Genomic DNA, 16,105 nt, shown 5'->3' on the forward strand with positions numbered 1-16,105 from the left:
GAACGGGACAACGTCCCGGAGGAGGCCCGGCAGCGCGAGCCGTTATTGCTGCCGCCCAAAGAAAGAAACCGAGCCGGGAGCRGGGACAGCGTGGGTGGAGGCTGGAGAAGATGCCGCAGCTGCTGCCGCGGGGCATCCCGGCACCGACCTCCCCGGCACGGGCCGCGGCACTGRAGCCGGCGCCAGGCGCCGGGCACGCTTACCTTCTGCCGGAGGGGAGCAGAGTGGGGGAAAAGAGAAAAACAAATAAATAAGCAAGAGTTAGCCGGTGCACGACGGCAGGGCAGGCGCCGCGGGCGCGCGCGAGCGAGCGGTGGTGAGGTCGGCTGGAGCGGGGCAGAGCTCCCGGGAAGCTCAGGTGACCCGGGGYGATCCTGGGGGATCTGCTCCTCACCTGGGGAGCAAGAGCACGGCAGCGCGCAGAGAGCAAAGCCGCTGGCACCCATCGGTGGGGTTGGGTGACCATTGCAACGTCCCTGCCCTTTCCGTTCAACATCATCTCCAGAGGCAGCAGACGGGAGAGCAGRCGGGCGAGCGAGAGCTCCCGAAATGCAGAACGCGGCTCGTTCCCGCGGGCCGGGCCCCGGTTTCAGAGCCCGCCCGGGGGCCAGGTGCTTCCCGGCTGGCCCAAATCGGCACGGCGTCGTTAGTGCCGGCAGGGCTCCGGGCGCGGGGGACAGGGTGCGCTCTGCACCCTACGTGCCCCGCGCTGCAGCGGGCAAATGCAAATCACCCGCCTGCTCAGGCGCCTTTGAAACTGCCAAATATAATGCACTCAAATATAAACCACTCTGAGGTATTTCAAGGCCTCAAAATTTACCTACCTCAAAGCTGTTTTAGTCTGATCACCAAATTCCACAGTTTGGGCTTTTTTTTTGTTTTGTTTTGTTTGTTTGTTGTGAGAAAACTGGCCCTGTGATATGCAGAAGCTAAAATACGACGATTCGTGCTTACGCAAATCCCCCCCAAATCAGGGTTTCCAGAGCCTAATGCTTGCCTGCACGGGTTGGAACAGAGCAGGGCAGGGGAGCAGCACCTGCTAGAAGACGTGGCAGAACTTGTTTGGGTGAGGACCACAAGAAGCTACTCACCACCGTGGAGTCAATCTTTGGCCCTCCATCATCGGCCACCACCGTCAAGGTGTAAAGGTCTCCCTTCTCTCGATCCACCTGGCCTTTGACTGTGATCACACCCTACCAAGGACCAACAGCCATGTTGACCCCCAACACCTAATCCACGCTAGACAACCGTGCTGGAGCAGGGGCGATCCTGTGGCTACTCACGGTGATCCCATTGATTTTGAACAAGGAGAGCGCCTGGGCGTTGGTGTTGGGGTCAAACTTGTAGGTGATCTGGTTGAGGTTGTCGATGGAGCGGGCCTGGACCCTCAGCACCTCAGAGCCCAGGGGAATGTTCTCCATGATGACAGCCTCGTAGCTGACGTTGGAGAACTGCACGGCCTCATCCAGCTCGTTTAGGAGGCTCACGTAAACGCTGCAGAAGCCCTGGTTGTTGGGGGGTGCCTGGTCTGTGGCGGAAACGTTCATCAGGTAGCTGGTTTTGGTCTCGTAGTCCAGGTAATCAATGGTCGTGATGAGGCCCGTGCTCTCATCGATCTCAAACTTCCCTTCTGCACCTGACAGGATTTTGTAGCTCACCAGACCACCGTTCCCTGGGGCAGCAGAAGGAAACAACCATTTAAGCCAGGCTTCCCAAAGAGACCGACACTGTTAACACCGTATCTCCCCCATGTTGGAGCCTCAGCACCAGGGAGGGATGGGGATGCCGGAGRAGATGCTCGTTGCTCGCCCCTGGCTTCCTACCCGTGTCTCGGTCCGTTGCTCGGACAACGGCGACCGACGTCCCTATCCCGGCTGTCTCCCGCAGCCCCAGGCGGTTGTACTGCCGCTGGGTAAACACGGGCACCTCGTCATTGACGTCTTCCACGTAGACAATCACCTGCAAAACCCCCCAGAGAAACCATCAGCGAGCTGGGCACGTGCCTGCAGCCTGCTCTGCTCGGAAAAGGCTCAGCAAGGGAGCTAATCTGGCCAACCCTTTCCTGACCGGAGGTCGGTATAGGCTGACTATCAGTTACTGAACGCTTTGGGATCCCCTACTCAAGATCTTGCAGTCGGAGATCCCGCAACATAGAAACGCTGATGACTCAATGGGAAAATCTGTCGGAAGCTCTCGCTCTGCTCTCGCGTATGAGTCGAGCCGCGTTTTCTCCCCGTCCCTAGGGAACATCCCTTCTCCTCCTGGCTTTCTACTTGGCTTTGGCACTGTGGGCACGTGGCGCTCGGCCAGAGCCCCCGACGAACTCGGYGGGTCTAAAAATAAGATGCAGAGGCTGCGGCGATGCTGCTAGAGGGATGGGATGCTAGATGGAGGCTCATGGGAATCCCTCCTCAAGGAAGGAAGTTGTTGTATCGCTGCTAATTATTGCCACCGGGTCCCGTTTTATTTAAATATACGGCTGGCCGCAGACACGGTTTCCAGCGGGCTGATGCGTCGATGCCTTCCCCAGCTGCGCTACGGGGGCGGCAAAGAGACGCTGAGCTTCTGGCCTGCAGAATTCACAAGGAAAAGGGGGGAATCTGCCCGGGCCAGCRCCACGCACGTGCTTCTGGGGACAGCGCCGGCTCTCCCTCCCGGGCCGAGCCACTTAGCCGCCTAATTACGTTACAAAATGTCGCGGGAAAAAAGGGGGAAAAAAAGGCAAAACAAAACAAAACTATTCTCCACCCACAGGCAGCCCCCGGAGAATTTCCGTCAGCGTTTCCATGCCAGGTCTCTCAAACTTCCTGCACGCCTGCCGCTGCTCGGCGCAGGGTGGAAAGTCCTGCCTTCTCCCGAAACACCCCGGGCGGCCGTACCCTCACGGAGCTCCTCATCGGCCCCTGCTCCGAGTTGTAGGCCTCCACCTCCAGGACGTGAGAGGAGTTTTGCTCCCGGTCCAAGGGCYGCAGGCCTCGCATCACCAGCCCGGTGCTGGGATTGATCCGAAAGTTGTTGTGCTCGTTTCCTGCCGGGCCAAAAAAAAAAGGAAGAAACGGTGCGCGCTGCTGCTCCGTCCAGGCTCCCTGGCGCGCGCAATGCCTCCCCGGTGCCCACGGTCACCTTGTGCAGCACAGCCTGCTCCCCCACGCCTTCAGGCTGCCTCAATAGGCCAAAAAAACCCCCAAAAAGCGAAGCCCCTCATGCCACCATGCAGATGGGGCGGCAAGAGGCTGAGGCTGCACCTGCAGAGCGCCCTCGCTCCCTGCTGCGGGGCCGGGCTGGGCCGTGTTTGCCAAGCTGGTACGTGCCGGAGGCATCGGAGAGGAGCGGGAGCTGCAGCATCCCGCCATCTCAGCCCCGGCACGGGCCGCTGAGGACAGACCGTCCCCTGGCAATTACCCGGCAGTTTCGTCCGGGGCGAGGGGAAACAGGTCTGTGGGCTGCAAGGGGCAACGCGAAGGCAGGAGGAGCCCCGCCGAGGGCGGTTTGTGGGCAGCTGCGGCCAGAAGCTGCCAGAAAGCTGCCGATGCACGAACACGCRTGGCAAGGGGGCTGCTGGACTCACCCCTGACAATCCTGTACCAYACTCTCCCGTTAATGCCTTCGTCCGCGTCTGTGGCTTTCACCTTTGCAAGGGAAGAAAAGCAGGCAGTGAAGGGCAGAGCTCTGGAGACGGTGCCAAACCCTCCCGGGCCGGGCAGCCCCAAGGACGGGCCTCCTCTTCCTCGGTGCACTGTGGCCCTTTCCCACCTAAGGCAGGGAGCTTATGGACAGCAAGCCAAAGAAAGCAACCCTGCCYGCATCGCTTGCGGACTCACAGGTACAGCGTTTGCTGCTCCAAGAGCACGCTGGAGAGCGCCCAGCGGATCYGGGCACCTCCAGCAGCCAAGTGAAAAGCAGCCAGAGAAGAAAGCAGCAACCCCAGCCTCGCGCGTGCATTCCTTCCCCTCTCCCGCGCTCGGGCCGAGGGCCGTTTTGCAAGAGCCAGTGTTGTTTTTTTTCTGTCTGACTCACCGAGAAGTCAGGACAGCTTGGCTAASGGCAGCTGTAAGGCAGGAGACTGGTCGCAGACAACAGGGCTAACGGGCTCAGGAGCTCTCGGCTTCCAGGTCACCTGCCCAAACTGGCCCAGGGTTGGAGCTGAGCTTGAGGCCCACGCTGTGAGGTCTGTGGGCGAGCACCCAGGCGGAGAGCCATCTCCACCAGCGCTGCCCCGCGCACTAACGCTTGCACCAGCGTACAATGCCAGCAGATATCCGGCCGGCTGAGCCACCCAAAGACGGGCTCCTTCCCCTGGGCGACTGCATGGAGACCTACAGCTTCCAGGTTTATCATACACAGCGCTATGGGGAGAGGATGACCCCCCTCCAGGCTCGTGCTGGAGCAGGCACGTGGGTCTATTCTCTTTGACAGCTGGGAACTGGACTGTGCTCATTTACCCTTTCTTACAATGCCTCTGCAAGGTTCAGGAAGGTCAACTCAAAAAGCAATGCGCGTGAGAAAGACCRGAGGAAACACAAACACAACGTGCTCAGTGAACACCGGTGCTCTGGACAACCATCTGAGCATCGCGGGAACCCCAGCAGAAGGGGAGAGCGGCCTTTGGCTGGGACGTGCACACATGAAATAAGCCACGCACAATACTTATCAAAGCACAAAGCGCTTTCAAAGGGCTTATCAAAGTGAYGGCGACACGTTGGAGGGGCCATACTGAGGAGCTGCTGCCCAGTTCCCAAGGAAACTTAACACAACGGTCCCCTCTGGTGTCTCCGCACAACATTGCAGGACTCGTCTCTGCCAAGCCTCCGCAGCAGCTGCGGGCCCCGGCAGCTGGGCAGCGGGATGGCGCGCAGCAGGAACAAGGGCAGGGCCTGTGCTTCCTTCCCAGCTGGGCTGGAGCCCCTGCTCATCTCCTCGTTTCCCGCTGCCCACAAAAGAGCCCGCCGACAAACACGGCGGTTGCTGTTTACAGATCATCTGGGCGAGATCTCAGGGAATGGCTTTAACTTCATTGTTGTGCTAGGTCCCCTTGGGGACGTGGGCGCTCAGCTGCACCGCTTGGCTACAAATATTACTCAGCAGTTTCCTTTTACCAGGTGCGGGTTTGCACCCAGACTTAGCAGTATGGCAAGAGCCATAGGTGCAGCAGGAACGAGGAGGCCATTTATAGGGGCTCAGCTTTAGCGCCCTGGGCTGGCTTTCACCCGCAACTTGAAACAACACTTGCAGGAGCTGCAGGTGCTCAGAGCCTCTGAAATGCAGCTTTGGGAGGCTGCTGCCTGCTCCTCGGCCTGGCCTCGTGCCCCGGACCAAGGGACCCATCTCCAGCAGGTGATGCCCGAGCGGAGCAGCTGCCTCGGCCTGGGGACACCAGCCTGCTGCACGCCCTGGCTCCCTTCGGAGCAAAGTTGGGCAAATGATGTGCCAGGGCACCAGTGCTACAAGGGAAACCTGGAGGGAGACAACCRTTTGCAGCTTTTTGTGCCTTTCCCTGCTGTGCTATGTGCAGAAAAACACATCCTGAGGACAGCAAAGGGGAGGGTTTTGTGTCCCCCTCCCCTCAGTCTTGGCGAATGAAGCACAGACTGAAGTCTGCCTTAGTCACCTGATAAAGGCAGRGCTTTCCTATACTCTGGAAAGCTTGAAAGCTCTCCAGAAAGGTCGGCAGGACTCCCTCCCTGCTTTTCTGGYGGTTGCCAGCTTTGGAAAGCCAGATCTCCTTGGTTTCGGCCGGCCCCAGCAGAGTCCCTGCCTGGCGGGAGAGGCGGTAAGCTTGTGACACCGGCAGTTGGACACGCCGAAACCTGATGTAAGGGTCGGACAGACCGTCCAGAACTTCAGAAAATGATTTAACTCGAAGGCAAGCGCCGGCTCTTCGRCGCACCTTTCTCGCGTGGCCGAGCTCGGGGAGCCGCCAGCCCCCGATCAGCCCTCCGGTGCCGGCTGAAAGGTGAGACGGCTCCTTCTGCCGCCCCTGCGCAGCAGAGGGTATCGGGCAGAGCTGCTTTATCCTCCGGCCAGCAAAAGGAGGGCCTGAGCAGAAGGAGCTTTTTCGCAGGCCACCTTTAAAGCAGCAACGGATGGCTACGGAGATGGGCTGGAAAAGGGTTGGGATGGGGCAGGGGGAAGAGGGGAGAGGCGAGGTGGGAGCAGGAGGGTGCAGAGCAAGGTGGGCACGGCGGGCAGGCGGCACGGTGGCCCGGGGACCGTGCTGGGGACCGAACCGTGGGCCGGCCCCGCCGGGGCTGCCGTCTCCCTCCCGTCCTCCCTTACCCTCTGAAAAGGAGCAGGGAGCCGGCGGGAGAGGCGGYCGGGCAGGAGGAGAGAGGCCAGCGTGAGCGGCCGTCCCCGGCTGGAGAGCTGCTGCCCTCGTCCCCGCAGCCGCCCCGAGAAACGGCTCTCAAGTAAGTGGAAAGRTTCAGCGCGCCGGGAAAAGCCGGGGAGCTCCAGGGCAGCGGCACCTGGCGAGATGGGCAGGGGGAAGAGAGCTCCTTCCCATCTCGGCCCCGCGACGCGCGCCCAAGTGCCCCAAAGCAACTGTCTCTCTGCAGAGAGAGTTTTGCAAAAAGAGAGCGCYGCTTCCTCCTCCCCGCTCCTTTCGGGAGCTTTTTGCAAAGTGAAACCCGCTTGCTTTCCCTCCGCTGGCGCCGCGCCTCGGCCCYGTCGCGGTGGAGCCCGTCGAGGGGCTCCGCCAGGCTGGGCACTCCTCGGCGGGCCCTGCGGCGTTGCACAACGGCTTGCGCGCTCCTCTTTGCGCCACCGATGCCGGGAAGGAGCCCTGCGACAAACGGGGACGCTTGGCCAGCGGTTGTGAAATGGTTCRTTGCCGTAGTGGTGGAACATACCCAAACCACCGGATGCTCAGTTAGCTCGAACGGGGYGTTAGCAGTGACGGACCTAGTGCTGACGTTTTACCAGCCAGTTGGCCACATCTGGCTGGCTGCAGATGTGCTGAAAGGAGACTGCTTGTGGGGCGGCTCCTCTCCCAGCTGGACTTAAGGAGGTGAAACMTCCCCGCCCCGGCGCCGGGCTCTGGGCACAGAGCGGTGCCTCYGGGCTGGGCAGGGAGGAAGGGCCCTGCCAAAAAGCAGCAGAGAGGTTGCAGACCTGCGGAGCCAGGTCAGGGTGTGGGGTGGCTCTGCCCCGCCGAGCTGAACTGGCCGGGGGCGTAAACGGGTCTGCAGGGTGACCCAGGAGATGASAGCCTGGTATGGCACATATGAAGCCTATGTATTATGGAGGGGCAAAAATAAAACCCTCCATTTCCCACCCAGAATGACAGCTGGGAGCTTTGCAGGCACTTGCAAGCATAGKAGAGGTGCAAGGTGCCCATCCCACATCCATCTCGGGAGAGGAAGCCCTTGTCCTGCTGGATGCTGCACAGCTAGTGCAGCTGCTCCTGGTCCTGACACTTCCTGCTGTGAGACSCTAATTTCAGGTGCTTTTAATTGTCAAGCAATCTCTGTGGAAATGTCTATAGCACAGTGTGTCAGGCAGGGGGTGAAGGAAGACCCGTTTTGTCCATGGTAATAGGCTAAAGGCTGTACTTTGGAGGAAACCTTCGAAAGGTGGATGGGGAGAAAGTGGTGTCCTAGGGTTGCAACTCTTGCCAGCCCTGCAACTGCCAGGTTATTGGCCCTCGAAAGCAGCACGGTTCACGTGTGCTCTGCAAAGACTTCGCAGATCTTCAGCAGCCCCGTTTCTGAAAGGGGCTCGACCAGGTGAGGGTCAGGCCAGAGCGTCCCTGAAATCGTAGCTTTGGAAAGGGAGCCGCGCACGAGGAAGGGATGGAGCAGAAACAACAGCAGGCGAGGGCATGGCTGGAAGAGYCTGTCCTTTCCCGCCAGCAAGGAGACCCAAACGTCCCCTCTCGCCACCCTCTGTTGCCAGCAGAAGCCTGTGAAAAGCTGCCTTTGCCCCCCAGGGAAGGCAGCCTGCGGCTCGAGGGGCAGAGCCCTGGCAGACGGACCAAAGAGGTCCATGCCTCCCAACGCGTTTCTAGGAGATGTCCTCAGTTTGCTCTAAAATAATAACAGCAACAACCCCCCCCAGCCACCACCAGCAGAGCAAAAAACAACCCAGAGAAACTTCCTGCAGCCCCCTCCCTCCCTCCGGACCGCCGCGAGGTCAGCGAGCCGAGCCGGGGCGGCTAGGGCAYGCCAGAATTAAGGTAGCCTGGGCAACCTCGGTGCAGCTCGCGCTGGCACSCGGCCTTGCCCTGCGGGCCTGCATGCCCCGTCCCCAGCTAATCCTTCTCGGGGCGTCTCGTAGTTTCCATTAGCAACGAAGGATGGGTAGCTGCCATCTCTTCCACCTTTTTCTGAATGTCTAAGCAGCGCAGGACTGAGCGCGCTCCCTCCAGCGTGCCAGGGCTCGGCTGCTCCCTTGGCACACCGAGGGCTGGGTTGAGCCACCGGGGGGGGGGGGGGTCACATTTGGCTGTAACTCCCTTGAGGGAGTGGAACCAAAGCCCAACAGCTTGTGGAGAGGATTTTGAACCTTCTCTAGTATCCARTTACTTATTGTTCCTCAAAAAGCTTCCTACAGCGTAGGTGTAGGCTATGGACCCTGACAGTGGAGCCTTGGTACTGCATGTTACCTGCATGTTAGCACATGCCACAGAAAACACGGCTGGGAGAGCCTTGGACCAAACCAAAATGCCCTCGGGCTGGGCAGAGGGTGTCTGCACCGCCTCTAAACGGTGATCATCTGCGTTGCTTCCTCTAGGTGCTGCAGGAAAGATGAGCACGGAGGATGTTGCCAACGGGACCTCTCCCGCTCCCACCCTCTTTGGCTTTCTGGTTCCGACTGCCACGCTGGTGCCGCCAGGCACCGCAGCACCGGAGAAGGCAGACCCGCTGCCCGTCATCATCGCGCTCGTCTGCATCTTCCTCCTCCTGGCCAGCTGCCTCGTCTTCSTTGCCCTCTGCAAGCCGGCGGCCCTGGACGGCTCCCGCCGCGGGCCACGCGAGGGCATGCCCTACCCCGGGGAGGATGCCAGCGAGCCCCAGCTGCGGCTTTGGAAGCGGCTGGGCTCCCTGCGCCGCTCCATCGGCAGCTTCCGCAGGAGCCGGCCCGCGGGAGTCTCCCAGAGCCAGCAAGCCTGCCCCAGGAGACCCCCTGCCCGCTGCGACTGGGACTTCCTGGAGTCCACCAAAATGTGACCCTGCAGCTCGGCACCAGGGCGATCCCCACCCGCAGGCGGGGCTGCGGAGCCAGTACGAGAAAGGAGCAGGCGTAGCACGAGCAACCGCCTTAGCTTGGGAGGTGCTGACTGCCGGGGGGAAGAGCCGCGTGTGCCGCGAGCTCGGACTCGGCCCCCTCCTCAGGCAGACCCTGGTGGCTGCTGGCCTGAAACCAGAGCTGCCGCCTTTCCAAAACGAGCTTACTGCCACCGTCCAGGAGCGCGCGGGACACCACAGAGCATCGCCAACCGCAGCATCCCCGACCTCTCTGCTGCCTGGGGGAACAGCGCAGCACGAGGGGGCCGCRTCGGTCCGGACCGCGCGGAGGAAACGTCGCTTGCGCCTCCCGCGGGGCACGTTGAGCTCGAAGATATCCCCGTATACGCTGCTGGGCTCCAGCAGAGCCCGGTGCTCCTGCCTGGGCGCAGGCCAGCTGGGTCCGCGGGCGCTCCAGCAAAGCRTTCTCCGGAGCGCTCCGCTCCGCACTCCCTGGGGACGAGCATTTGTGCTTAACTAAAGCCGAGACGAATAAATGATGCTTCTAACCGTGCTCTGAGTTTCTAACGCTCGCATCTAGCCCTTTGAAGCCATCRAGGTGCCGGTTTGCAGGCTGCAGCTCTGGGGTGGCGGGGAGGGAACGGGAGATCTCGTTGCTACAGCTTCCCTAACGCTTTCCATGCTATGGTTTTCCTGGCATAAAAYAGGGAAGCATCCAAACTACACCCACCCGCAGCTATTATGCTGCATTTCTTTGGAAAGTTGTGAGGCACCTGTGTGCTCCCTCGCAGCACACGTGCTCCTTAAACATTTTCCCCTTTTAAGGGTGTTTATGCATTTAATCTTTTAGCTGCCTTAGCCCTGAGTGGAGACTTAATTGGGGGAAAAAAAATAGCCCCTAAAGCGTTCTGCTGGAATAATTTGCAGCGTAGCACCCTGAAAAGCGCCTTCCCGGGGCTGGGCTGACGTGCGCGCAGGTGCCCACACCGTGCAAGGTCTGGCCCCATCGCGAGGCGAGAGCCGGAGCCTGCCACGCTTTATGGTTGCGGTGACGAATTTGACGGGTGCCTGCTGAAAAGCGGCTTCGACGCAGGCRCAGGTGGGCACGCTCCGCTCGCAAAGGCGGGCAAGAGGCCGGCCGAGGCTCGGCTCACGGCCGCTGCCAGCGCGGAAAGCCAGCCCCCGCCACCCCCCAGCCCCGGGGCAACGAGCGCGCCCACGTGCCTGCACGATGCTGCTGGCCGCCGCGACGTCCTCCGGCACGCTGACTTCGTAGCTGCTCTGAAGGAAGATGGGTCGGTTGTCGTTGACATCCAGGACAGTGACGTACACGGTGGCAGTCCCGGTCCGCCTGTTGCCGGCGGGGCCGTTGTCTGCACAGGAGAGAGAGCAGAGGGGAGGCTGGGTTTGGTCACCTCCATCGCCCGTGCGCGCAGGTGGTGCAGAGGGGGCACCTCTGTCAGCACTGCCCCTCTCCTCGCTTAAAAGCTGCCTGTTTCCCCCCAAGGGTGTCACAGGCAAGGTGCTCCCAGCGCTGATTTAGGCCACTGCCCCAAGGACAGCCAGAAGACACTCAAAAAAGATGATCCCTCACGTGGTGCRACCAAGACTTCACCCAGCAGAGAGCAACCACTAAAAATAATAGGCTTAAAAGTTCCAAAGCAACGACTCAGTGCGGGTGCTCGCCCCGAAGCGCGGCACGAGCGGTGGACGTGCAGCTCTTGCTTTCGGCACAGGGGAGGAGAAAGGGGGAGCACGTATTATCGGTTTTGCTTTTGCAAACATGCCCTGAGGCAAGCTAAGCTGAAACCCCTCGAACGAGAGCCTATGGGGTCTGGGGCCTGGGAAAGCGCTGGCATGCTCATTCCCATCTGACGGGCCCATCGCCACTTCGGAGCTGGTCCTGAAGAGGCAGCGGGCGCAGCGCCCACCGCTTTCTCTGGTGGGGTCAGCTCCGTGCCCCCCTGGAGCCTGACCCAGCCTTTTATTTCTCCTTTCCAAATGAATCTCCAAGTCTTCTGTAAACAAGTGCATCATTATAAGGCTGTAGGGACGATGGCCAAGACGCGTTGGCATGTCAACGCGTTGCCCGTGCCAGGTGGCTCTGGATTAATTGGCAGTCACTGAGCCAAGGCCTGGCATGGCATTAGGGGAATGATCCTGCTGTGCCAGTGGTGCTTGGAGGCTCCCCCGGGACAGGGCAGATCCTYGCGGGGAGCGGGCAGTCCTCCTCCCCTCCCCCAGGGCAAAGGGAAAGCGCAGGGCCGAACCAGCCCGCGGGGCAAATTTATTGTCTGCAGCAGGTGTGGTGGAAGCGAGACGTATTAATGCACGTGGGTTGTGAAATGCTACCACCAAACGCAGGCTCTGGTTTATAGCGTGCTTCAAAGGTCACCGCTTCCCTGCTGTGTCTCGCAGGCAGCTCAGCGTGGCGACAGTCCCCCAAAGGGCGCAGGGAAACCCTCACCGATGGCCTCCAGGATCAGCGCGTACGACGCCGTCGTCTCCCTGTCGAGACTCACGACTGTCCTCACCACCCCATCTCGGAAGCCGACACTGAATTTGCCATCCTGGTTTCCACCTGCAGAGGAGGACAAGGACAAGTGTACCCATCGCCGAGACGCAACGATGGCTCCCCTGCAAAGCAAGCTGCCCCGCCGGCTCAAGGGCGACCGGTTCGTCCCAGGAGCGCGAAGAAGCACCGCTGGATCTCCCCATCTCACACGTCGGGACGTGGGGACCGCGCAGGCAAGGAGCGCCGATCACGGGCCAAACCCCTTTACAGGGAAGACGGATCATTTCCTGGCTGCTTCGGCAGGAAACGGGGGTCATTCCTTCCTGCCTGCGGCTCGCCCGCGACGCTGCTGCGCCCTCCGAACGCCGCGTGCGCGCTTTGCAAGTCAAAGCGCGGCAGGGGCATCCCCTGCCCTGCTGCTGCAGGTGCGCAGCGCTGCGGCACGAGCCGGCCGCCGGGCCCGGGCTGGGGCCAGGGCCGGGGCCGGGGGGGATTTCTGCCTGCCGGCTGCTCGCCCGGGGGCACCGACCGACACCCGCCCCGGGCGGGGGCGAACCCGCTGACACAACGCTTTTCTCTGCGGCGGGGGCATTTGCATCTCCTCACTTGGGGCCCGCGGAGTCCTTTCCCCTGCCAGGTTCCCTCCTGCTGAGGACCCACGCGCTCGCGTTACGGTGGGCGGTGTTGTGAGGYGTCATAGGAAAACACATGCAAATCAGGCTAGCAAAACACGGGCAGAAYGAAAAGGCCTGCCGGCAGGCTGCTTTGCATGAGTTCTGCCCGGGCTGCTTTGCACGGGAGTCCAGAGATGCGCYGGCACGGAGCGCCTCTCCCCGCTGCACCTACGGCCTCGCCGTGCAAACCCGGGGCTTCGGAGGGGCTTCGTACCTGTGATGAAGTAGCTGAGCTCAGCGTTCAGCCCAACGTCAGCATCCGTGCAGTTGAGCCGGACCACCTTGAAATCCCGCGCCACGTTTTCGGGCAGCGACACGTTGTAGATGGCTGGGAAGAAGGTGGGGTTCTCGTCGTTCACGTCCAGGACTGAAACGGAGAGCAGAGCTGAGCGTGCCCCCAGGGTTACCTGCCCTTCCAAAAACACCTGGCCGACACCACGGGGCTCTCGGAAACRTCCTCCTGCTGCTGAGCTTCCCAGCGAATCCTCTGCTCGCTGCTACCTGCTGTCCGTGTGGGCCTCCTGCCTGGAGACCAGCCGTAAGGACTGGTCCCCAAGGCTGCAGGCTGCATTTGGTTCTCTCTGMTGCATACAGCTCACACCCCACGTCCAAACAAACCCCTACACAACTGTCACAAACAGGAGCTTGAGTTACAAACTCTGCTGGGAGTTTCCAACAGAAGTAGATACGCTGTCGCTACAAAGCAGGTGGGACCTGGGCAAGAAAAACCTGTGGAGCTCCGATTTCCATCCCCACTCAGGCTAGAAAAAATCTGGCGCTTAAACACAAGATCAGTAATTCCTGGCGTATGGCAGATGGCGCTGGAGTTACAGGACAAGRTACTTTTTTTTTTTCTTTTTTTTTCCCCAAACATAGGCCTGAGGAAGGTTCAGGGTCGTCTCATTTCCAGCGTTTGTCCTAAAGGCTAAGATGCAAAGCCACTAAACAACTACATCCAATTAAAGATAGGCCACATAATAAAGGTCCAGCTTTGAAATCAGGATTGCACTAGCTGCCCAGATGCAAATTACATGTTGAAGGAAAAGTCTGGGTAAAAAGGCAGGCCAAGAGGTGCAGAAATGCTGGAGAGGGAGCAATGGAGAAAAYCAGGCACAGAGTTCAAGGTCCCTACCAAGACCACGGTGCTTTCCCCGTCTCCGTGCTACGCTCGCACTCTTAGCGAGCTGACCTCCGTCTTGCCAAGACGTGAAGCATCCTGGCATGGCAGTGGAACAGGCTGCCCTTCCTATTCTCCGTGGCACACAAGAACWGATGTGATGTCCGACTCATTAATTTGTCTCCTGTATTAGCTAGGAACTTAGAATGTGTTGGAAGGGACAGGACAACTCATGGAGATGTCCATGAAACAGCACCATGAAGAGAGAGTCTCCAGCTGATCAAGACTGGATAACCCTGCTTCCAGGCTTTCAGACTTGCTGGGCCAGTGCTGCAGGTGGACTGCTCACTTTAACGGCCACCCTTCCTGTGTGCATTTTCCTAATCCCTCCACCTTGCCCTGGAACAACGAGTTAAAAACACACGGTGTGGAAAAGTAGTTCCCTTTGGTTTCATCTCTCTCCTTGATATTTTTGAAGTCCTTATTTCTTGGGTGCTGAGAGCTTGGTAATCATTCCCTCTTCACCATCTCCACCTCACTYGTGGTACTACATCTCCCTCCCAGCCACCCTCTCCAAACAGAGGGGTTCCTATCACCTATTCCTCTTCCTGGAGTGAAGCAGCCGCCCCTTGAGACCACAGAGGGCTCTGTAGGCTGGTAGGGCTTTGCCCACTCACCTTTGACAGTCAGGGTGCTGGTGGAGCTTTTGGAGGGCACACCGCCATCGCTGGCCACTACGCGGAGGTAGTACTCAGAGATCCTCTCCCTGTCCAGCACGGTGGTGGAGTTGATGAGCCCACTGCTGCTGTTGATGAGGAAGTCCATGCGGGGCATGCCCACCTGCATGCGGTAGGTCACCTGCCCATTCGGACCCTCGTCCAGGTCAATGGCTACTACCTGGTGGAAAGAGCAGAGGTAAGGGATGAGCAYGGGGCAGGCAGACCTCACCAGCAGCTGGGCCTAGGTCTTGTTTCCCCAYGATCAAAAATTCTACAGTATGAGCACTTCTTTGCCCCAAAGATACCGGGTTGAAGCAAAGCTGCCTCCAGGCATCCCTCTTGCCAGTGACATGCGTGATGCGAGGACACGGGTTGAAGCAGGCTAGGAGGAATGGTTTCTCAGAGGAAGGGACTCCCTTTCCAGAAGGGCTCCTGCCCAGGGCAGTGACCACCGTGACATCAGCACCATGTCCACCGCTGGGCTGTGCTGGACAGGCCGCGCTCACCTGGAAGACAGAGGAGCCCACGGGAAGGCCCTCGGCGATCTCAGCGACGAAGGGCAGGTTCTGGAAAGTGGGGTCRTTGTCGTTCAGGTCAAGAAGGTTGACGAAGACCGTGGCGCTGCTGGTAGCTCGTAAGGGCGGCCTCCCACCTGCAGAGTCCGGGAGCAGGGCAGGGTTTTGACATTAGTGCTCTGAGCCGTTCCCACCCCCTGGGAGCAGGGCAGCATGGGGCCCCATCAACGTGTTAACCTGGCCGCACTGCCTTGGCTAGCTTTAATCTTGCTCTCTCTCTTTTTTTTAAAAAAAAAGATTTCCTCAGACAATATTTTCAGAGGAAAATGTATTTTATCATTATGTCCCAAGAACTAGATTGTCCTACGTCCTGTGTCAAACACTCACGTCTCCGTGCTGCTGACCCTGTGACCTACACACAGCCCGAGTGGGCATCTCTGTCAGAACATGCTGCTCACACACACAGGCCACTCGGGTGGCCTTTGCCACCAAAAGGTGGCCACTTGGGACAAAGAAGTGTCTCCTTAGCAAAAACAACGTTGATGGTGAGTTTCCACCTTCTAATCTCACTTGTCTGGGCTGGTGGAACTATCAAGGTCTTGGTTTGGAAGTCTCTGGTTAGTTTTAGCAGAGAGTTTCAACCTTCTCTCATTTTTTTCCTCAAAAAGATCCTTAGAAATGACATTCAAAACAGGAAAAAGAAACATTTCACCTTGTCACAAGAAAGAAATCAGGCTGGAAGAAATTAAGCTTAATACGTAAAAAGCCACCAGCACGGGAAAGCAGAAAGCTTGCATAACCTGAACCGCAAGGTTTCCTAGACGAGCCCAGCTACGCCAGAGCGGCGACGGCACACGCTAACGCGTGAGAAGCGCTAATGCCCCAGCCCGTCGGCGAGAGGCCGGAGGAACGTGCCACCGATGCGGGCACAGCTCGCGCATGCAGGGAGGAACGGAAGCRCGGGCAAGCAGAGCGGGCCGGAGGGGCACCTACAGTCCGTGACCGACACCACGATCCTGCGCATGAGCTCCGCTTCCTGGGGGTTGGGGTTCTCGCGGTCCAGCACGACGCCGGTGGTGCGGATCTTCCCCGTGGTGCTGTTGAGGCTGTAGAACTTGTTGGGGGGCCGGATGCTGTAGACCACGGTGCCGTTCTCCGCCAGGTCTGGATCCACAGCCACCACCTGTGCGGACACAACGCAAAGGTCAGCGGGACTTTGGGACAACAACCAGCAAAARTTGAAGCCAAGTTACAGGAGGAAAAACTGGAAGCCTGTGAGCAATGCTATAGAAAGACCTGAGGCTCCCACGGTGCACAGCCACGTAGATTCACCGGTGTCTGCTAACGGGGTTCAGCTCACGTGATGGGCTGTCCCGTTAC

The 16,105-nt window shown here is 59.6% G+C and overlaps 2 protein-coding genes across 2 annotated transcripts in view; one reads left to right on the forward strand and one right to left on the reverse strand.

Annotated features, from left to right (window-relative positions):
* The window catches only part of CDH23 (cadherin related 23), a 203,670-nt gene that overhangs the window by 33,628 nt on the left and 153,937 nt on the right, over nt 1-16,105 (reverse strand). Inside the window, exons 22-25 of the mRNA XM_085305569.1 lie at nt 15,719-15,908; nt 14,717-14,862; nt 14,196-14,388; nt 12,270-12,277 (exon numbers count right to left, since the gene is read on the reverse strand). Coding sequence (XP_085161695.1) covers nt 12,270-12,277; nt 14,196-14,388; nt 14,717-14,862; nt 15,719-15,908 — 537 coding nt within the window. The remainder of the gene's footprint in view (nt 1-12,269; nt 12,278-14,195; nt 14,389-14,716; nt 14,863-15,718; nt 15,909-16,105) is intronic.
* On the forward strand, nt 8,745-9,230 carry CUNH10orf105 (chromosome unknown C10orf105 homolog). Its single transcript, XM_085305568.1, has one exon. It carries the CDS (start codon nt 8,745-8,747, stop codon nt 9,165-9,167), a length of 423 nt encoding a protein of 140 aa, XP_085161694.1. The 3' UTR covers nt 9,168-9,230.

The sequence above is a fragment of the Rhea americana genome, unplaced genomic scaffold (genome assembly GCF_003343005.1).
Source record: "Rhea americana isolate MKP2758 unplaced genomic scaffold, rheAme1 scaffold_222, whole genome shotgun sequence".
Lineage (NCBI taxonomy): Eukaryota > Metazoa > Chordata > Aves > Rheiformes > Rheidae > Rhea > Rhea americana.